Source organism: Phodopus roborovskii, unplaced genomic scaffold, assembly GCF_943737965.1.
Source record: "Phodopus roborovskii unplaced genomic scaffold, PHOROB, whole genome shotgun sequence".
Taxonomy (NCBI): Eukaryota; Metazoa; Chordata; class Mammalia; order Rodentia; family Cricetidae; genus Phodopus; species Phodopus roborovskii.
In genome coordinates this window covers 39724900-39747921 of record NW_026126517.1, presented here as the reverse complement: position 1 = coordinate 39747921, position 23022 = coordinate 39724900, and the positions used below count along the sequence as shown (strand labels likewise).

Below are 23022 nucleotides of genomic sequence, written 5' to 3'. Positions count from 1 at the left end.
CTCTGGAACATGCTGGGAGTTCTTCCTCTGTGTTAGTTGCTCTTTCTGCCCACAGTGTTCTTTCCCAGTTATCACCTGTGTGTACATGACCCACATTGTCTTTACTTCACCATCTCTGTGCCTGGGTATCATACCTGGCACATAGTAGGCACTATTTTTTTTTTTTTTCAACAAGGAGAAGGTAACAAAGAAACAGGAAAGCATTGGGACATTGAGGGGAGGCAAGGCGCTAAGTGATATCTCATGGATATGAAGGTGTGACCACAGAAACCATAGTCTGTTATCCTGCCTAGATCAGTGGACCCCATCCCTAAGAACTGCTCTGAACTTGACATCTTTTCTGATAATTTCCTACTGAAGTCTTTTTAACATTTACAACCATGTTTCCATTTCTTTCCTGCCATTACTATAGTTCTTTTGGATTCCTTGGTACAGAAGGAGTGTAACAAATGACACATACTATATTGCCTTCCCTTTCTGTCACTCTGTGGAAAGCCCCCCCCCCCCAGCTCCTGTCACCACAGTGGGTGCTGTAGGTACCTCAGTTTCTGCTGTTTACCCACTAGGCCATTCTGACCACCTCTACCTGAGGTACTGCTCTCCTCTGGGGCCTTTATATGCCTCCTCTAGGTTTGTCTTTCAGATTGCATGTTGTTTCAGATAAAAATCGCGAACAACATATGGCCTGTTATGATTCTCTTTCCCCAAACTCTGCCATTTTGTATATTTGTGACACACTGCAGATTTTGTAAAGATTGCTTCATAATATTTGTTTGCCATCTGCCGTACTCTATTTGGTATCTTGCTAGGATTTTTGCCTCCATTTTAAGTGACATTAACAAAATCCAGCCAGTTCATAGACTTTCCGGTTCTCCTTTTGCTTCCCTAATGTGCTGGAAAATCATATTACTATGCTCCAGGCAACTAGAGGAGTCTGGGATTGTCATTGTGAACCAGTGTGTCAGATCTCTGAGCTCCCCCCCCCCTTCCCGGTTATATCCAGTAATGTTATTTTGGTCAGATGGCAAAGAACCTTCATATATAAGACAGAAAAGAGCTCAGGTTGTATTTTCCTACTATCTACTCAGCACAGCTTCCTTTGGGAGCTCTATACCTGCAGTTTGTACCTTTCCAACTCTTGGTTCCCTTTTAATAAGTTCTTAGGATTTATAATTCCAGTGAGTGTAGTTTTTAAATAGCTGGTGCAGTTTGAAAGGCAAATAGCCAGGTGTTTGCTGGAGCTGTTTGGGGGTTAAGGTGTTTCAGGTCACTGTTTGCCAAGCTGCTTGGCAGCAGGTCTGCTTTCCTCTTTCACCTGCTTCCTGGGCCTGTCATTTAACTGCTTTGGAATGAGATGCATCCTTTCTCTAAAGGCTGGGGTGAGTGGTTCATTCCTGAGCTTGTCAGGGACAGGTTCCATTTCACTTTTTGGCCAGCACCACATGGGCATTCTCATGAGTGTGGTTATTTTTCCAACCCAACTTCCCTTTTGATAAGAGCAGGGAGTCTTCATTGTAGCAGCTAAGCACGGAAATTAGAGGGCAAAGCAGTCCCCAAGACATCCATACTGTTAGGCCATAAGAGCTATTAGTCACCATGTCACATAAGCCTGATTTTATCACCAGGCTTTAATGGAATGCTCCTTTCAACTGTCTGAGATGTCCCTCTTGGAGTCAGAGCTCATGCTGTGGGCTAGTATCAGCACTTCTCTTCCACACCTTCTGAATGCTTAAGTACCTTGGTGGCGGGGCCTGTCTGTTATGCATGGAGTGCTGCACTGTGAAGAATTGCTCTGCTAGCTGACTTCCTGGCAAAAATCCTCAAGCTTATATACAAACCAGGATTCCAGAACACTTGTTTTAAGTAGTCTTAGGCACTTAAGTCTGGGTCTGAAATTTAGAAATTCCCTACCCCATTCCATCCCAACCACCACCACTCTCTCTCCCTCAATACTCTCAATACTTCCTTATCTTAATTTGGAGGATGATTACATGAATGATACTTAGGAATTTATGGCCTTTTATCAGAAGTCATAAAAGACTCTTCACCTGTTGCACTGAACTCGGACTGCTTTCCTGTTCTGTTCAAGGAATACCTTCCTGAGGTCGTGTGTGTGTGTGTGTGTGTGTGTGTGTGTGTGTGTGTGTTGATTTGAATATGAGCTGTCCCTTTGTAACCATCATCTGTATAGTTAACTCTGATGCAGAAATGAGATTAGCCAAAAGCTCCTTTATGTTGGACAGAATTTGGCCCATACTGACTGATTGATCACATGTGTGCTCATGCATATGTGTGTACTTGTATGTGAACATGTCTGTGGAGGTCACAGGTTGACTTCAGATGTCTTTTTTAGTCTTTAAGACAGATTCTCTTACTAAATCTGGAGCCTGGCTAGACTGGCTGGCCAGCAAGGTGCAGGGACTTTCCTGTTTCCACCTCCTTAGCACAGGGATTGCATTTGCTTGGCAAGCACTTTACCAACTGAACTATCTTCCCAACCCTCTTTGACCCGGCTTTAAAGCAAAAGTGTGAAGTGCCTTATATGCTTTTATACTGCCCTTTTTTCTTTTTTCCTTATCTCTTGAATTTCATCAGAAACTTCCAACTTAACCTTGAGTATGTTAGTTTCTAAGACCTGTAGAGAAACACCTTTCTTTTGTTTCTGCCAGGATGGTGTTTCTCTACAGTGTGTCCTTAGAAATTCTATATTGAAAACCAAACACAGACAGAAAAAGCAGCTCTTTATGTGTAGAAATCTCTCAGACATGCAGGGATGCATGCAGGAACGTACCTTTTATCATACCAGTGTGGAGGTCCTTACTCTTGGTTGTAGAGTTTTCAGTAGGGGTTCTTGACAACTCCCAGCAGTTGAGACAGTGACTTAGAGACACTGTCTCAATAGGCTTGGGTCACTCTGCAGCATGAGACTTTGGAAAATAGATCCTTTGAGAACTGTTGGCTCAGGTCACCAAGGGTACCTGAGGGAAATGCTGCTTTCCCTGGTGCTGTCAGTTTGCTGCTGGCTACTGAGAACAAAAAGGAACTGCTAGTAGTTTGCTTAGTAATTGGCTAGTTGGGAAAAGCACAGACTCCTTCCCATGGTCCCCCATGGCCTTGTCACCAAACAGGAGGATGGCTTCAGAATGTCTTCCTCTGAACAGGAGGGTGGGTATGTCTGTTGGTGTGTGATGGGAGACTTGTGTATTGAACTAAATCCCTGTGTTCTTTCAGAGCTGTGCAAACTTACTCTCTTAGGATGAGGTGTCTAGTGTGCCAGATTTGGAAAGGGCCCATCTAATCAAATCAGCAATTGTATGCCCATGAGTGAACAGATATATAATGCTGACTGTTTAGCAAGTACCCAGAGTCTGAGCATCCTGACGAGTGCCTGTGCCTTCTAGATTGTTACCTGGGCAGGCTTTCTATATTGCTCAAATGTTTGGGCATTTTTTCTTTGAACTTTGTATTTAGAGCTTCCACATCAGCTTTCAAATGCTTCTGAGCTTGTTAAAATTTTGTTATTACAATTCATTCATTCATTCATTCATTCAGTGGGTGCACTTGTGTACCTGTGATCATACATATGCTGGAGCATATGTGCAGAGGCCAGAGGGACAACTTCTGGGGACTGAATCTCTCTCCTTCAACAGTGTGGGTTCTAGGGACTGAATAAAGGTTTTCAGTCTTGACAGCAAATGCTTTATCCACTGAGCCATGTTGGTCACCCATGTGTTCCTACTCTTGATAGCCAGAAGTCATTCCGAGAAAAAAATGTGGGTGGTGATTAGGCCAACCATTCTATTTTAGGTTAAAATTGAGATCTGATCTTCTCAAGAGGTCTGTCTTTAGGTTCTTAAAAGTAGTTTTTAAAACCAAGAGAATTACTGAATTGAGCACATTGATTCTAGATGTGGCCTCTTTACTATTTATTCAGATGTGCACATTCTGGTAATAGGTTTTTTGTTTTTGTTTTTTGTTTTTTTTTTTTAAGACTTAATATCCCTGAGTTTTAAAACTATTACATTATTTCAAAATAGCATGGATCACCATTTGAGTCTTGCTGGTCAGAGGACTGGGACAAACAAAACTCTTGGAAGCTGGAATATGGAAGGTCACTGTTGGGAGTCACTTAGATTCTACCCTTGTGCGAGGACCCAGGCTTGTCTTCTATAAGGTAGAAATGATCCTGCTGTCCACATTGCAGGATTGTAGTATGGTTCTTCAGGCGGTATTGTGTATGATGCACAAGTCAGAGTCCCTTTTGTAAGGCTTTGTTTAGCAAATGGGAGACATTTTCACCCTGCATGTGATGGGTTTTCTGGGAGAGAGGAAAAACAGAGAATGGGAACGCAGTGCCACATGAGACATAAGAAAGTACTGATGGTAGAATGAGAATCCTCTCTTCCTTCAAAGGCCAGTCTTGTCATACTCCAGTTAGATATACCTGATCTAGATATGAGTCTAGAATATCTAGAGAAATATCTTGATTTTTCACCTTTTAAACTTTTTTCTTTTTAGTTCTTTCTTGAGCAGAGGATCTAAATCCTTTTCTGGCCTCTGTGAGCACTGCATCCATGTGTACATATCCCCTCACATATACACAATGAAATAATAACATAAATCTTCCAAAAAAGAGCGCAAGTCTGACTGCTTTCATCATATTCCTTTTTAAACAGACGAAGATGAAGATGGTGACAGGATTACAGTGAGAAGTGATGAAGAAATGGAGGCTATGCTGTCATACGTAAGTGTGTTACACATGAGGGCTGCTTTAGTTTTTTTAAAACAGTCTGTGTATGAGCTTGTATGCGTGCATGTATGTGTCTGCATGTGTATGTGTGTGCGTGTCTGCACGTTTGTATGCGTGTGTGTGTGTCTGTGTGTGTGTGTGTGTGTGTGTGTCAGAGGACAGCTTGCAGGAGTTAGTTTCCTCCTTCTACCATGTGAGTTCTGGAGATCCAACTCAGGTTGTCAGGCCTGTTGTCAAGTGCTATTACCCACTGAGCCATCTCATCAGCCTAGCAAACAAGGACTATTTTTAAAGTAATTGAGGATGGTGTTTCTTGGGCACAGTGAAGATATGTAAGTAAATCACAGTTGGCATAGCATTTTTTTCTGTATAATAGATAAGGTTTTTAAGATTTCCATATGTGAAAGTTAAGGGCATTATTTTCAAAAGACACTTACTGATCATATCATGAACATTAAGAATAATGCATCTTAATGACTTTTGCATTAGGTATGGTGCAGACTAAATGGACTATCAATTTCCTGTATTTTTTATGCAGTACTTAAAGTAACGGCTCATTAAAAATGAACCCCTGGGCTCTAAAAAATTTTTCAAAATCTACTTTTGACTGGAGATCTCTTTCACCCTTCCAGACTTCAGCTATAATATAGCTGCAGGCTTTTATGGACGCAGGATTTAAAGATGTACTCCTGGTTATTTTATGCATTGCCCATCCTCCTGCTTGTATCCTGAAATGAACAGCAGGGCTGCTCACTGATCTAAACACATCTGAATATATACTAGGTGGACTTCTCTTTGGTATCTCGACTTTTGCTGGAAATTTGCATTAATGTTTGTCTGAGACTAAAATAGGGTACACATCTAAAGCTTCAGTACTAATTGAGAAAAATTCATAAACAACAAGAGATTTATAGCTTCCCTGGGCCCTGGTTTGAGCTTTCCTCCCTAGTCTTATTTTACCTGAGTTTGTAATCTGTTTGGAAAACCTCTTCTTGTGGTCTGGTGGAGGGGAAACCACAACTCTGCTTTGGGTTCCTGGCCTGAGGCGGATCATGTAACCTTTCAGTACCAGAGTTGCCTCATTTGTCACTGGTGGGTAATAACATACGTCCTTTCTACAGCACGGGGCAATTATAATGATCAAATAGGATAATAGATGTGAAAACACTCTACAGATGCAAAGTGATACTACAGTAGACATGATGGACAAGACCAGACATTTGCTTTTCTCTGATACTTTAATTGTAGACAACAGTTAGGATGGATGGTTTTGATAGCCTTCAACTTCAACCAGCATATTGTTTCATCGTAATGAAAACTGTAAACTGTCTGTGTGGGTTTCCGCCAATAGTTTTAATTTAGGGTAGGAGGAAGGGGAACAAGAAGGATGGCATGATTAACAGAGCATTGCATTGCTACCAGCCCAGAGTAGGAAAAGTCAATTTCCCATTGACTTCCCATTAACTTATGTGGGAGTCTTTGTGTACTGAGAATTTAGAGCTGAGATCATCGGTACGTGGAAGGCAGAGTGGGATTGTCTTTTCCAAGGCGGCACTGCTATTGATGGATTGGCCAACTCTCCTGAGAGTATGACTCCTTTGTTTTTAGAAAACACATGCACACAGATGGGTTCTGGTTTTCTGACGTAGGTCTTTGGCAGAGAACTGACAGCAGTGTCCTTTCCACAGACATTCAGCATACCCACAAAAAAGCAGTGTGAACTTTTCAAAAGACCTTGTGAATGGTTCCTTGTGGAAGAGAGTTCCGAGTGTGATCCTCAGGATGCTCTGAATCCTTTCCATTTCTGAGGGTTCAGTAGCACGAGTAATAAAATCCCAGAGACAGATACTGGGGTTAAAGCTGAAGATCAGAAGAGTAAAGCGGCCAGCCACTAGCTCTTACCTCTACCAAGGCTGAAAAGGAGATCCTGTCTTCCCTGTGACTGCTGTCTCCTCAGCCCTTACAAAGGGAGAATAATCCAACCACTCTATGGATATTAGCCCTGGTTCTTTCAGTGGGGGGTGGTGGTGGTGGTGGTGGTGGTGGTGGTGGTAGAGATTAATCCAGAGCCCCCTATTTACCAAGTATGTACCCTGTGGCTAAGCTGCCCTTCCAGCCCTCAGTCTCTGTTTTGTAAATGGTTGAGAGACATACCCAAGGTCTTAAAGCTATATTGAAAGTTCAGAACTTGGGGCTGGAGAGATGGATGGCTTAGAAGTAAAGAGCTGGTTGTGCGCTTGCAGAGCTAGGACCTGAATTTGTTTTCCAACACCTACACTGGGTGGCTCACAGTTGCCTGTAACTACAGTTCCAGGAGACATGACAGCTCCTCTGGTCTTTGTGGGCACCTGCGTGCACATGCACAAACCCACACAGACAGACATACACACATACACATAACTGAAAGTAAATTTTTAAAAGAAAATACAAATTTTTCATTTAGACTTTCCAAATCCCACAGCCATTCATTCTTTCACACAGTGTCTTTTTGGTCTTCTGCCAGGAAAATCCTACTGGAAATTATGTCAAAGCCATTATAGAATCTGAATGATTTGCTTATACAATGTCTTAGTTGTGCTGTCTGTACTATACATTCCTTATAACCTATGCTTATTTTTCAAATGCAGTATTTAACTATTTTTTTGTTATTGAAACATTAGTCATGATCACATAACCTTGTAGGACACATCCTTAAATGTAGTAGTCCCTGAGATTTCTTGAGAAGTAATTTTTGGTCTGAAAACAATATAGTTGAAGAGGTTCCCTGTCCTTTTAGTCTGTCTCAGTTCTTATGGTTGGAAATTCTTCTGGGGTCAGCTTTGTCATACAGAACCATGTAAACCTAGCTTCATAGTAGGTTTCACTGATAGTCCCTGGGATTTTCAGCCTGGTGTTAGAATTTTGCATTGGTATTTATTTAAATTTTATTTTATTTGCTTGTTTTGTTTTCAGTACATTCCGCCCTCCACCCCTCCTAGTCTCTCTCCCTTCTACCCTTGAGCCATTCCTTCAGAAATGAGCAGGCCTCCCAGGGATATCAGCCAAACATGGCATAACAAGACACAATAAATGGACCTTGAGAGCTTGTTTGGACTAGCCCTCCTCTGTTCTGGGAAGGTAGTCCTCTTCCATTAAGCATGCAACTTCCAGAGAGATGCACATGGAGCTGTGAGGGAAGAAGGGAACACACTCCTAGCCAGCTAGATCAACCAAATCAACTCTAATGATCAATTGGTGATAGATGTTGCACCCAGATCTCCTTCCCAGAGACCTAGGATAGAACCAGATGTGACTGGAGAGAAAAAAAGGTTAATGTATCACAGATTCGTGCTTAATCCAGTTGTCATCAGACAGGCTTCATCCAGTAACTGATGGAAACAGATGCAAAGACTCACAGCCAAATGTTAGGCTGAGCTCAGGAAATCCTGCTGAAAAGTGGGAGGAAGGATTGTAGGAGCCAGAGGGGTCAAGGACATCACAAGAAAACCCACAGAATCAACTAACCTTAGCTAACAGGAGCTCATAGAGAAAGAACCGACAACTAGGAAGCCTGCATGATATTGATGTAGGCCCTCTGTATACATGCAACAGTTGTGTAGCTTGTTCTAATTGTGGGACTCCTAACAGTGGAAACAGGGGCTATCTTTGACTCTTTTGTTGGCCTTTAAGACCCTATGCCTCATATTGGGTTGCCTTGCCTACCCTTAATACAAGGAACTACTTAACTATACTGCAATTTCATATGCCATGTTTTGTTGATGTCCATGGAAGGCCTCTGCTTTTCTGAATAGAAATGGAGGAGAGGATGAGGTGGGGCTGGGGGAGATTACAGGGGAAGCACTGGGAGGAGTGGAGGGAGGGAAAACTGAAATCAGAATGTAAAATAAATAAAAAACAAAAGCAAAACAAGATAACAGTAAGACTAGGCACAAACTCTGACAGCAAAGCTGGGCAAGGCAACCCAGTAGGAGGAAAAGGGTCCCAAGAGTAGGTGAAAGAGTCAGAGACACCCCTTTCCTACTGTTAGGGGTCCCACAAAAAACACCAAGCTAACAACCATAACATGCAGAGGACCTACTGCAGACCCATGGAGGCTCAGTGATTGCTGCTTCAGTCTCTGTGAGCCCTATGAGTCCTGGTTAGTTGATTCTGTGGGCCATGTGGTGCTGGATTTTTCAACCCTCTGGCTTCTACTATCCTTTCTTCTCTTCTGTGGGGTTCCCCAAGCTCCAAGGTGGGGAGGTGATGAAGATTATAGCACTAAGTGCTTATGTAAAAAAAAATTGAGAGATCTCATACTAGCAACTTAACAGCACACCTGAAAGCTCTAAAACAAGAAGTAAGCATACCTAAGAGGAGTAGAGGGCAGAAAATAATCAAACCTAGGGTTGAAATCAATTAATTGAAACAAAGAGAATCAATGAGACAAAGAGCTGGTTCTTTGAGAAAGTCAACAAAATAAACAAACCCTATCCAAACTAACTAAAACACAATGTAGCAACAGACACCTAGGAAATTTGAAGAATCCTTAGGTCATACTTGTAAAAATGTGTACTTCACATAATTGGAAAATCTAAAAGAATTGGGTACTTTCCTTGGTATTTATTTTATATATTCAAATTGGTGTGCTGTGTGTGGTAGGTAGCTCATGTCTTTAATCCCAGCACTGGGGAGCCCAAAACAGGCAGATGTCTGTGAGTTTGTGGCTAGCTTGGTCTACATAGTGAGTTCTAGGCTAGTCAAAGCTACACAGTGAGGCCCGTTATCAAAACTAAATAAATAAATAAATAATAAAATAAATAGATGTCATAGTTAGAGTTTCTGTTGCTGCAACAAAGCACCATGACAAAAAGCAAGTTGGGGAGGAAAGGATTTATTGGCTTACACTTCAGCATTGCTGTTCATCACTGAAGGAAGTCAGGACAGGAATAGGGCAGCATCCCAGAGGCAGAAGCTGATGCAATGGCCATGGAGGGGAGCTGCTTACTGGCTTGTTTCCCATGGCTTTCTTTGCCTGATTTCTTATAGAACCCAGGACCACCACCAACCATGGGCCGGGCCTGCCCCTATTGATTATTAGATGAGAAAATGCCTTAAAGCTGGATCTTGAGGCAATTCCTCAACTAAGGTTCCTTCCTCTAATGACTCTAGTTTGTGTCAAGTTGACACAGAAAACCACCCAATACAATAGATAAATTCAACTTGGCTCTGAAAAAGGATTTGGCATGGAGTATATGGGTGTGTGAAGATCTCACCAGAGAATTGCATTTTTATTGTAAGCTCAAACTAGAACAGCTTAAGCTTTCATATGGAATTCAATAAAAGTAAGGCCATTTTAAAGTAGAGATGTTCTGCCACTGTCCTTTAATCACTTTCTTCTACTGCTTACAAAAATGGAGTGGACAGCCTAGGTCTGCATAAGAGTCAAAGCATGCTGAATCACACCCCCACCCCCAGTTGGATTCAGGGATTTTCTGGCTTGGGCCAACACAAGTGTAAGTTTTTTTTTTTTTTTTTTTTTTTTATCAGTAATTTAAATAGATTTTTGTACTAGATCTGAAAATGTTGGCTTTTTAATTGAAAACTTATCAATTATTTAAGTCACTGGCAGCCCGAGGCTGTTAATTTTATGAGTGCTATAATAATGGCATACCATGGTTTTTGATACATGTGAGTCAGGGCCCATCGAGTGGCAGTGAGGGCATGTCCTGGCAGCAGGTTGTGTGCTGTTAAATAATAGCTAGCAAACAAACTGAAGGCTGTTGTTTCACATCAGGACCATTTCGTACAAGTTATTTAGAAGTTGTATTCTTTTCTCCATTCGATATATTTTTAAGAGATAATGAGAAGAAAACAAAGCTATAATAAATTGTCTTTTAAGAAAATGTAAAGTAATTTGGTCTCCAAGGAGATATTTAATGTATTGAGAGACTTCAGCAGCCAAGTGTTATTACAGCAGCATGGTGATAGCTCTCTGCATTTTGTTATGAGTTTGTGTTAATCAACAATCTGTTTTTATAGCATATTTTCTTGTAACTTATACTACTAGAATATTCCACTTCTGGGATCATGGCTTCTCCTCTGACACTATTGTATCTTTTTAATTCCTCCATAAAGTATTTTTTTAATTAGAATTTGAAATGCTTTATTAGAAAAACATACAACCTACATATTCTGAAAACTAAATACCTGATCATTGCGAATTATTTAAAGGACCCTGTTAAATATTCCCTTAATGTAGTTTAAATTTTGTTGTTCTTATTTCCCCCTCTCAATTTTTAGAGAGATGAAAAACAGGCGCTGCTGTTCTCCTTTTGTATGACTGTGTGGCAGTGCTGTGGGCCTGTTTGTTGAAGGGCTTTCATCATGCTAACCTCTTCTTTTGGGTGGCCTTTCACTGAGGAATGTAGCAGTGCACGGTGCAGCTGTGAATGGATTTATACCAGTTTCTTCTGGGTCCTGTGTCTAGCAAAGACTTTTCTGTGCTCTATAGATTCTCTTGCTCCTCCTAGGCTTGTGCTAGTAGAGCAGAGTATGAACAAGAATAATACTCTTCATTTTGCCTTCTCTCTCTCTCTTTCCTCCCCCCCCCCCCACATACTCACATTGCCAGAAGAGTACAGAATGAGTTTTACTGTAATGCCTCTCATTATAGCAGAGACCTTGTGTTTCCGTGGAGTGTAAGTATTCCCTTTGGTATACTTGACCATCGTGTACCTTGTTAGACAGTGGGTAACGTCAGGGAGAAGCACTCTTTGACCTTTGAAGCGCCCTGTAAATTGGGCTATAATTATCTTTACCCTGGTCTGCATAACATGGAGATTGCCTCTAAAATCGTGGTTAACTTGTGTAGAACTGGAGGGCATCACCTTCATTTCACAGGTGAACACCGGGGCCCTTGACATCAGCTTCAGAAATGGGTTTCAGGTCTGGACCAAGGAGGCCTAGCAGAGACTCCATAGGACCCCCACCTGTTTCAAGTATGGTTCTTGTCTTTTTGCTAGTAAGTTTTACTGAGAAAGTCTTGTGCATACTACTGTTTTTCCTTGATTATTAAAAATAATGCTTTTTACTACAGTGACTGTGCATCTGAGTTCAAACAAGAATGAAAAAAAAAATTCTATGGGCTTCTGAAGTTTGAAAAATCTGGGCCAAATTTTACCACAAAGTATGCTGCCCATTTGGGAGAAGACTGTTTAAGAAACCCAGGGTCTGCAGGCAGGGAGTTGTCTGTAGAGAGTGTTATCCACATAATGCCTTTCAGTGTGCTCTTTACTGACCAGGGAACAAAATCAGCTCACCCTTCAACACGTAGTTTGTTCTCAGTTCCATGCCATTTATGTATACAACTGATCACACGGAACATCCTTGAGACAGAGTGGAGAGATGATGAAGAGAAGAGAAAACAGAACTGTGGTGGTTTGAGTAAGGCAGTGGTGGCACACACATTTGATCCCAGTGTTCTGGAGGCAGAGGCAGGCAGATCTCTGTGAGTTCAAGGCCAGCCTGCCTGGTCTGCAAATGCAAAGCAAGTTCCATAATAAAACCCTGTCTCAAAAAAAGGGGGGGGGGATAGGTTCATATATATGAATATTTAGTAACCAGGGGAAAAAATTCTTTGATAGGAGTAGGAAGTATGGCCATTTTGGAGGATGTGTTATCACTGGGGGTGGGCTTTGAGGTTTCTAAAAGCTCATGCCAGGCCCAGTCTCCCTTTCCCTTTTTCCTCTCCTTTCTGTCTCCCACCCACCTCTCCCTCTACTGCAAATCAGGATGTAACTCTCAGCTACTGCTCCAGTGCTATGCATGTCCTCAGAAACTGTAAGCAAGTCCCTAGTGCTTTCTTTTATAAGAATTGCTTTGGTCATGGTGTCTCTTGACAGCAGTAGGACAGTGACTGAGGCAGGAATGAAAGAACTTGATTTAGACATTATTCTATTTACTCAAATAATGACCACAAGCTACTGGTAAAACCAAAAGTAGTTTTTGCTTTTTATCCTATTCAGTGATCATACACATGCACACACACACACACACACACACACACACACACACACACACACACACACACCCTATTCAGTGATCATACACATGCATACACACACACACACACACACACACACACGCACGCACGCACACACGCACGCATGCGCACGCACGCACTTACTGTACTATTCAGTCATGGTGGAGGAATGATGAGAGAATAAGAAGAATAAAACTTATATTTTACTTGCCTTTCTGTGTGGCCAAGGACACCTGGGGCCTCTTGTTTGCCCACCTTGTGAAACAGCTTGGGGTATGCCTAGCATCCAGTGGGGATTCGTTGTGCAGCTCTGGAAACAGAGACGCACAGGTCGACTCAGCTTCAGTTGCACCAGGAAATGGGATTCTCTATAGCTCTGAGCTGTAGAGATATTGATTGGATATTGATATTGCTTGCTTCTACTTGAACTCCCTCTCTGTGATGGGTATTTGTAGCATATTTATAAGGAAATGTCCAATTTGGCTTACTGCCTCCATGGCCTGATGGTCTTGTTGTATTTCAGGGGATGGCTTAAGTTGGCAGCTTAAATGTCTTCAGATAGGAGAGTAGAATGTCTAGAAGGCAAGTGAAAAGTTAGTGTGGACACTGCCCTAAGCTAATCACCATGAAACTCAAAGCTTCAGCTGAGAACACCTGAACATGCTGGACCCATTGCTGTGCCAATTTAAAATTCTGCTACCCAGGCAAATCACCTTCAACTTAGCTATTGGCTTCCCACACTTCTAGTAAGACCATCTAGAGCTCCCTAAAGTCCTTTATAATTATGCTAGCACAAACAAATGGTATTATTACTAACCATGGCTGTCATGTTCACATCAGACAACGTAGCACATATCATTTCAGGAGCTCCAGGGATTCCCTAAAGCCCACAGAGGTCCCGAGTGCTTACATCTGCCATGAGAAAACAAAATAGCTGAGGCATGGCCTTGATGAGTTTCTGGAGGAAAACCCCACCCTTGCACAGAGCGCCTCTCACTTTGAGTATTATTGATAATACTGTAGTGAGTGAGGGCAAGGGAGGAGACGCCAACTCATATTTATTAAGCCATTGGCTAAAGCCCTGACTCTGTAGTGGGCCAGGCACCTCAGCAAGCTTGCTTAGAGCTTCCTGTATCACCTGTTGATAGGAATATTGTTTTTCTGGGTTCAGTTGCCTAATGGTAAGAGAGTCATAGTCCCGTGATTTTTTTTTTTTTTTTAAGTATTTTATGGAAGGTTTCCCAAGTATCAACTTCTTTAGTTTTGATCTTCCTAATGACTTTAAGGTGAGTGATGTGGGTACTTTCTCCATTTTTATAATAGAATTTTGGGACACAAACGCCTGTGTACCTTTCTTTAGGTCACAACTAGTAAACATTGCTGTGGCCAAACCTCACTTGTTCTGTGATTCATTTCCTCCCCCACACAGCTAGTTTCCACACACCAGCTGAGGTGTACTGGATGACACTGCTGGCCTAGCACCGTGCCAGTGGGCACAGTGAGTGCAGTGCAAACCCTCTCTTCCTCCCGACAAACACATGCTTGTCTTTCATGGTTCCATTGAGACAGCAACAGAGGGAAAATCCAGATCAGGACAGTGAAAGCTGACCCTCACTAGGCACGGTGACAAGTGATAAGTGCTGAAGCATAGAGGTGCCCTGTGAGCACAGGAGAGCACCTACTCCATCTTTGAGGTGGCTCCTGAAGAAGGTGGTGTCCTGGTGGGGTAGACAGGAAGGGAAGGGTGTTCTGGGTAGAGGAACACTATATTTAAAGGCTTGGGGGCAAAGACTGTCTGGGGAATTCAGGAGAAGCTGCCTGTGATTCAGCTTGTAGGGATAACAGAGGAAGGAGGGTGTGTGATGGGCTGTGGAGAATGGAGGGTTGGAGCATGGTAGGCCTTAGCTTGAAAGTGTAGGGGAGTGGTGTGGCCACAGCTTATTTCTCTAGAAGGTGACTTACAGGACAGGAGTTCTGAGACACAGAAGTGAAGCAGTATGGACTATTTCAGGTCAAAGACAGTGGTGGCTGCAGGGCAATGAGAGGTCAGTAGATTTGGGAAGAGGTCAAGTGAATGAATCCATGTGGCCAGAGTCAATTCAAGACATCTGCTTTGGGTACCTGCATTTAATGACTTGGTAAACCCGTGAGGCAGAAAACCAGTCTGGGGTCCGAGGGGGAGTGGAGACGTAGGGGAATTCAGTTTTGGATTGTAGCATTGCAGGAGGCTCCAGCAATCAACTGGATGTGCTCCAAATCTTTGGAGAGACAGGCTGGAAATAAAGATTTGTGACTCATCAGGTCCTAATTAGTCTCCATGACTCCTCTGGTGATAGAAACCTGTGAAATGGTAGAGGCAGAATACATAATGAGAAGGGAGGATTGCTCCAGAGCCACAAGGACCTTGCCCACTTCAAGGGGATACTATTAGTGTCCAGGGGTGCTGAGTAGGGCCATGTCTGTGCAGAGGCTTTGTGTCACTCCCTCTGCCAGGGAACATGGCTAAACTCCCATCATGGAAGCAATGAGTGAAGAAGCCAGAGCTCTCTGAGAGCTAGCTCAGCAATCTACCAAGTACAGTTCAATGTTTGAGGAATGAGACCCACCTACTTTTTAATTCTTAAATAGTGAGCATATTTCATGCTTTGAGCACGTATGCTAGAGTAAAATGTTTTTCTTTGTTTACTAATAACCTATGCTCATTGGTAAGCCATTTGCCTCATCAGTTAAACAGAGATGAATAGGGTAGAGGTATGGGAAATTAGAAAAACGTGAGATATGCAGTGTTGAGCCTAATGTGCAGGCGTTTGGGGGAGTGAGGGTTGTCCCCCCCTAATAGACAATCTAAGCCTTGTAATAGTAAACGGTGTTGTTTTGATCTCGGGTTTTTTGTTTAAATATGGTATATTTCCATGAAAAAAATTAATTATTGATTGAATTGTGCTGTTAGAATTGGGGTTGAGTTCATAACAGACAGGAACACGACTTGATAAACTTGCAAACAAACAAAGCAAAGGTTGTACTTCTTACCTCTTGTTGGAGGTTAATTTTATTATAGGATAAGTACACTAAACTGCCACATCCTTATTACAACTGTTTAAAGATTTTAGAGAACCCTGAAACCAATCCAAGCCTGGAACTCAAGATTCCATTAGCTATCATAAAACTGATTAATCTTTTACCCTGTTAGCATATTGATTATTGCTGCAATTACTGCCTGTAATGGATTATGTGAAGGATAGCTGAAGCAAACACACTTTATAACTGCTGCCTGTGGGTTTAGTTTGGCACCTATTCTGTACTTTCTAAGCATAATCTTTTATGTATTTTAAATGCTGGAATGATTCTGAGGCAGAAAGTGTCAGGCTAAGTGCTGCTTCAGTGTCGACAGATGGACTTTCTGGGTTTGGGCTTACAAAGTCCCTTCACTAGTGCTATGGCCACAGTTATATTTGTGAGCCCACAGTCACCCTGGGTGATGAGGTGAACATCTTCACTCATTTGGAAGCTGTGATGCTGAGAAGGTTAGGTGACTTACTGGAGGCTGTGCACGGTAGTGACTGGTAGAATCAAGGTTCAATCCCATTTCAGTCAATACATATTTATTTGACACTTTGACACCTACTACATGCAGAGCATATGTTGGGATGATAAAACCAAGACATGGTAGAGTCACATTGTGGTTTTTCTGTTCAACTCATGTTAGCTATCTTGGTGTCAGAGGTATAGGCTTTCATTGTTACTACCTGTTTTTATTTTTGTTTTGGTCAAGTCAGAGTCTTGTCTTTGCTATCACTAAGGATTTTTTTTTTTTTTTTTTTTTTAAATAACTGTTTAGAGCCAAATGGGAGAGAACAAAGGAAGACAATACTGCAAAGACACGTGGGGCCTGCAAAGACACATAGGGGCAGACCTAATTCCAGCTTGCTCTTCAGTGGTGTAATTGTGGTCTTTGCTCTTTTCTTCTGGGAGGCTTAAAGCACTCCTCTGGCTGGATCCCACCTTTAGAACCCAGCAGAGTGAGACCCAGCAGGAAACGGCCAACAGAGGCTCCCAGGAGTGAGCCCTCCAACTCCTAAGTGCCTTGCTCATTTACCTGGGCAGCAGCAGGACTAGCAGCCTGGTGGCCCAGTGACCTGGTGGGCGTGCTCTGTGCCAATGTACTACACATACCCCAGGTCAGGTCTTATCCTTGCCTGTAGGGAGTGTTGCATGTGTGGGAGCCTGAGCTCAGTCTGGGGCCTCATGGTCTCTGGCCCTGCTGCTCGGAAGTCACTTGTGCACACTGTGTTCACACCATGGGTTTGGTGACTACCCTTGTGTGTCTGTGTGTGTGTCCTGCTCTATCCTAGCTTGTCAGCAGGAGAAAAGATACTTGGATTTGGAAGCGCCTAATTGCCTGAGAAAGTCTCAATTCTGCACAGTATGTATCATTGCAGAGGGATTCTGTTAATCATGATACTGAGAGCTGGGTATAGATTGCCTAGATTTTTCACAATGGTTACAAACATATATGTGTAGTTTTCCAGTTGATTTGGCTCAGTGCTAAGATGAAAGGGAAACCTTTTTTTATTTATTTTGTGAGGTAAATAAATAAAGCTGGAAAACAGGTCAATTTCATGCATGCAAGGTTTTATAGTAGGGAAAAAGGCATTGCACCTGTTCTGACCCTTCACACTTGAGGTTATTTGTTTTCAAACTTGACCCCAAGCATCAGTTTCAGACAATTCTATAATTAGTTTGTTAGATAAAGCATAAGGATATTTTTTTTTTTTCTGATTTCTAGGACCATGGCAAAGTAGAAACCTACTATACATAGCAGTTAATTAAAGAAAAGCATTAACTATATGCTCCACCATGGCCCTGTCTTGTATCAGTATAAAAAGGCAGGAATTTTTTTGACAGCCACTGATTGGAAAGTTGCTTGCAGCCTTCCAGAAGCATGGTTACATGCTGTGGATCAATAACCGGCAAATTTCCCATTAAAAAGAATACCTGAGCAATGTTCCAAATAGCCACTGGCATCTTAATTTTCCACGGAAACCTCAAATACTTGTGTGCCAAGGACAAGTCATTTTCGGACAATTTTTCCAGACTACTTGTTAACAGTTATTGCTGTCCCAAAAGGTTGACAGCCAACATGATTGATATCTCACTTACCTGTCTTCTCCGTGTGAGTAATGGTGTGAGCGCTGTATTTCTGGGCTTTTCAGAAACAGTCTCATGTTTGCCTTCGTATATTCCAGAGTGATTTGCACATATTTACACTGTGTGTGTTTAAGTTTTTAGGTTCATAGAAAGAGAATTGCCTTCCTTTACAATTTGAAAGCCTTTGCAGGGGAGGCCATGCTCATTTCAGTCATTAGCAAGCAGTCCCCCCTGGGCCCCTCCCCAGCATGTTCACCTTCACCTTCCTTGTTTGCAGGACAGAAAGCCTTGGATTTCTCAGCTTCTGATCCTCACAATGATGTAGAATGCTGAGGCCTCTGCATATTTCTAAGGAAAAAAGATTCATTCTAAAGTAACTTTATATAAAACCAATAGAAAGACACATGTTTCTTTTTTTAACTTATTTATTTTTATTTTATGTGAATTGCTGTTTTGTCAGGTCTCCTAGAAGTAGAGTCACAGGCAGTTGTGAGCTACCTACCATGTGGGTGCTGGGAATTGAACCCGAGTCTTCTGGAAGAGCAGCCAGTGCTCTAAACAACAAAAGCCATTCTTCAGTCCCAAGATACAAGGTTTTTTTCTTTTAGTATGTTAGTGAACATGATAATCAGTTTTCAGGAATTCCCTGAAAATGTGGTTGTTAAGTGATACATGTATGTTTAAATATGAAAACAGCAAAGATGAGAGAGAGTTTTGCTTTTGATAGCCCCTCAAAACACAAAGTGAGGCTGGAGAGGTGACTCAGTGGTTAAGAGCACTGACTATCTTTCAGGGAACTGGGATTTGATTCCCAGCACCACATGGTGGCTCATAACATCTGTAATTCCAGGCCTTTTTCTGGTCTTGGCAAGCACCAGACATGCTAGTAGTACACAGACATATATGTAGGCAAAACACTTGGACACAAAACATTTTAAAAATTATTTTGGGCCAAGTCAGTGGTTTTCATTGTAGGCATTTTTCTTGATGAACACAGTACAGAAGCCATCTCCAGGTATAGGTGGACAGGTGGTCTAGGCAGTATTCTAGGGAAAGGGGATGGGACATTAGTCCAGTCTTTTTAGTGCCTTGGGATTATTTTATGAAGCGCAGTGAGCTATTGTCTTACTGAGGCTCTTGTATTTTGTGTGCCTAGAGTTTTACAATGAATTTGATCCACCTTAAATTATGCCTAAGGCTAAATTATGCATCAGAAGTAGGTTTTCTAGAATGGGCCTATCTTTTTGCTTGGGGTTTGTGTTGTCCTTGATTGAGTAATATGTTGTTTACTGGTCCCACTGTCTCTGAAACTTTGATATTCATTATCTGTGTGTTTTTATACACAGATGTACATGTTTGATTAACTGACATGTAGATTCAAGCCAAATATTGAGCCTATTCATTTTGCTTTACAAATGCAGAAGAAAAGGACAGGCAGTCTGAGTAATTTTTATCAAAATGCATTTTGTGACATTTAAAATATATATTATTTTTGAGTATGATAAATACTATCATGGCATCTTAGTTAATACTGTTAGTCTTAAAGATAATTGGATGATAATTCCATACTGGACTTCAAATCCTGAATATACCCACTGTAGTAATTTTTATGTGCAAATATAGGGAATGTGTTCTCAAGGCTGATATGTGCATACCAGCCATTTACAAAAGTGCAATGAATTAAACAGCCCGTAAGTGTCTGTCCTAGTATCCGTACATTACTGAGTAATTTCTTTCTATTATCTCTTTGCAGTATTACTCCACAGTAATGGAACAGCAAGTAAATGGCCAGCTAATAGAGCCACTGCAGATATTTCCAAGAGGTAATGTTGAACAAATTCTAATCAACGATGATTATTTCAGCAAACTGTTTCATCAACAGTTATGTTTTCCAAAGGTTTAAATGCACATAACATGATGTTTAGCTCTTAATTTGAAAAAAAAAAAAAAGCACAAAACAAAAGAAAGAAGTATTCATTATCATGGGGGATTGCAAGCTATATTATAGTTATAGCAGATAAAATATCTAATCTGCTAGAGTAAATTAAACTAACTAGATTTTTCTTTTCTTTTCTTTCTTTTTTTTTTTTTTTTTTTTTTTTTGCTTTTGATATACATACTTACATTCGCTTAAAGAACTCTTTGGGAGTCCCCATAAATCTAAACCAGGGCAAATGGATGCCTTTAGTTCTGGATTTATAGATTGTGACTCATGATTGTGGTGAAAGCTGCTGTTGAGATGAGAGCTCTCACCTAATGTGCAAACTATGAGAAATGGGGTTTGGACAGGGCTCTGGATAGGGCTCTGGACAGGGCTCTGGGCAGAGCTTGATATTTGTCTTGGGGTAGGGAAGGCAGTTAGTTGGTTAAGTCTCCAAATATGTGAGTGGATGAGGGTGAGTCACAGTGAGACTCCTTCTTTTAGGTGAGTAGGACCACACTTGTATCATTATGTGTTATGATTGTTCAAATTGTGCAAATATTCCCATAACATTTGAATAATGGTGAAAAGAGTGACTTAGTTATATATATAGACCAGTGTTTTTAACCGTTATTTTTGTCCCACTTGAAATCCATGTTTTCTCAGTAATGGAATAGTCCAGGAAATCCTCTAAGTAACTCTTCTAGAAATAGCTTAATTGAAATAATTAAAAGTTAAACTCACCTTCTTTAACTGTACAGATAATCATGGTATGAGTTTTCCAATTAAACATTCTAGACTTTCATTACCTGTAACTCAGAAGTTTGAATGGCTCAATTAACCAGTGGGCTCTATTTGCAGAGATGGTCTCCAAAGGCAGCTGGCTTGGTCAGCCGGGGAGGAGATCCTGGTTCAAGTGCAGTATTCCTCCTTGGGCGTTTGTGTGGGCAGTGGAACCAGGGAGCTTATTTTATTAGTAGTAAGAACTGAATGAAGGGCTAAGTGAGGGGATAAAACTGCTTCCTAAGCTCAGTGGTCATCCAAAAGAAAAATATGATTGATTGATCGGGCTATGCGGTGCTTGACTGAACAGGCAAACGGATATTGTCCCTGACAACAACACAGATTACTTTCTGGTTTTCTCAGTGACTGCAGAATTGGAGCAAATTTAAAAAATTATTTCCACCAAAAGGAGTAGTTGCTTCTGAGCTCTGTTATGGCAAAGCCAGGTACAGAGCCCAGAGAATTTAGTCGCCATGCTGGAGGGCTTTTCTTTTCAGTAAACTGCTTCCTTCTCTCCATGGGAAATCTGCCTTGTGGGTGTTACTGTTCCTATGCAGAGCCCTCTTGGTGGTAGCTCTCCCAGCAGTTTTACAGTAAAGGTTTACTGCTTCCATTGTATGGGGCTCAGAGGGGTGAAGTAACTGGAAGTGTTTAGTGTGCTCTGAGTGAGAAGTTGGTTTAAGTTACAGTTTGTTTCTGGGGAAACGCCTATTTATTTCAGGTACCAGTGAGGTGTGTGAGGGGAGTTTGGAGGGCTTAGTGGACAAGTGGGAGAAGAGGTTGCTGTAAAATTGAGACTGAGATGCTAGCTGGTATGACCTGCAGCCCCAGCACAGCACCTTTGAGGCTTAATGCATATTAAATGCAGTCTCACCAAGGCATACTGAGAGAAAATGTGACTTCATCCCCCTTCTTGGGGTCCTTTTCTGTGCTGTGACTTGGGTCTTTCGGGTTCTTTCTGTTGTCTTGTTTTTTGCCACCTCACTGCAGATGCAGATGAGTGGGTTGATGCAATGTATCACCCCACTGGTTATATTTTGTCAGCCTGACACAAACTGGAGATTCCTGGGAAGAGGGAACTTCAATTGAAGAATTATCTCCATCAGACGGACATGTCTGCGAGCATTTTCTTAATTTCTAGTCAATGAAGGAGGACTTAGACCACTGTTTGCAGTGCCAGCCATGGGGTAGACCATCCTAGATTGTGTAAGAAAGGTGTCTGCACGTGTGTCTGGAAACAAATCACTTAGTAGCCCTTTACTTTATGGCTTCTCTTCAGTTCCTCCAGATCTCTGCCTTGGCTTCATTTGATGATGGGCTGTAACCTGTAAGCTAAAATATACCCTTTCTTACCCAGGTTGCTTTTGGTCATGCTGTTTATCACAGCAATAGAGGTGCATACCTGGACAATGTACAGCTAGAATGTGGGCATGGCAGGAGGTTTCCCTGGGCCTTCCTGGTCGGTCAGAGGGTCTGAAGCCCTATAGGGTCTGGGCCTGGGCCCCATGTTAAAAAGAACCTTTAGACTGAGCAAGTTGCCAGGACAGGAGATAGTTATTTTAGTCTAATCACATATTCTCCTCATACCAAGTATCACTGTTGTCTTAGTTCATGGCCAACTCCTCCCTGTGGCTCAGAGCTGTGTTAAATATTAATAAGTATGAAAATTGGCTAGCATTATAGTAGCTGCCTTTTTAACTCCAAGATGTATGAGGTTGCTGGGGTTTTGAATGCAATATGGCTGTTTAGATTTCTAATCACAGAGTTTTGAAGAGGCAGTTGAGAAGCAAGCTTGTTAAGGTTAGAGGAGACTGCTGGAGTCCCTCTTATTCCTTGGCTTACCCTTTTTCTTGCAGAGGCAATAGTCTTAAGGGAATACTGAGGGTCCTTCAAGGGCTGGGCACCAGATGTATACAGCTGTTGTTTTGTTCAAAGAGCTGTTTTGTGTTTTAAAGAGAGAAGACTTGGAGCTTCAATGTATTAAGTATTTTATGCACTTAAAAAATAAAAACATTTAATCATGTTGAGATCTATTTTGGGGATAATATTTTGGCATAACCTGAGAAATTCATCTTTAGAACTATATTTATTTACTTTATTTTATGTGTATTTGTGTACCTGAGTGTGTGCCTGACCATGTGTGTATTTGAACTGGAGAAGGTTTGATGAGGTGTTGGATGCCTTGGAACTTCTGGGGTTAGAAATGGTTGTGAGCCACCATGTGGGTGCTGGGAATAGAACCTAGGTCCTCTGGAAGAGCAGCCAGCACTCTTTACCTCCGAGCCATGTCTCCAGTCCTAATAACATAATAAATTAAAATTTGCTTGAAGTCCTCAAGTGAAACTAACCCACACCTTGTAAATACCATGCATGTCTTTTTAAGCAGCTCAATTTCTG

The 23022-nt window shown here is 41.7% G+C and overlaps 1 protein-coding gene across 4 annotated transcripts in view; it reads left to right on the top strand.

Annotated features, from left to right (window-relative positions):
• Map2k5 (mitogen-activated protein kinase kinase 5) overlaps positions 1-23022 on the top strand; it is a 217283-nt gene that overhangs the window by 13641 nt on the left and 180620 nt on the right. For 3 of the 4 annotated variants that reach the window (XM_051197716.1, XM_051197715.1, XM_051197717.1), the window contains exons 3-4: positions 4677-4744; positions 19675-19744. In XM_051197716.1, the coding sequence (XP_051053673.1) occupies positions 4677-4744; positions 19675-19744 (138 nt within the window). The remainder of the gene's footprint in view (positions 1-4676; positions 4745-19674; positions 19745-23022) is intronic. The other variant, XM_051197718.1, reaches the window with a different exon arrangement.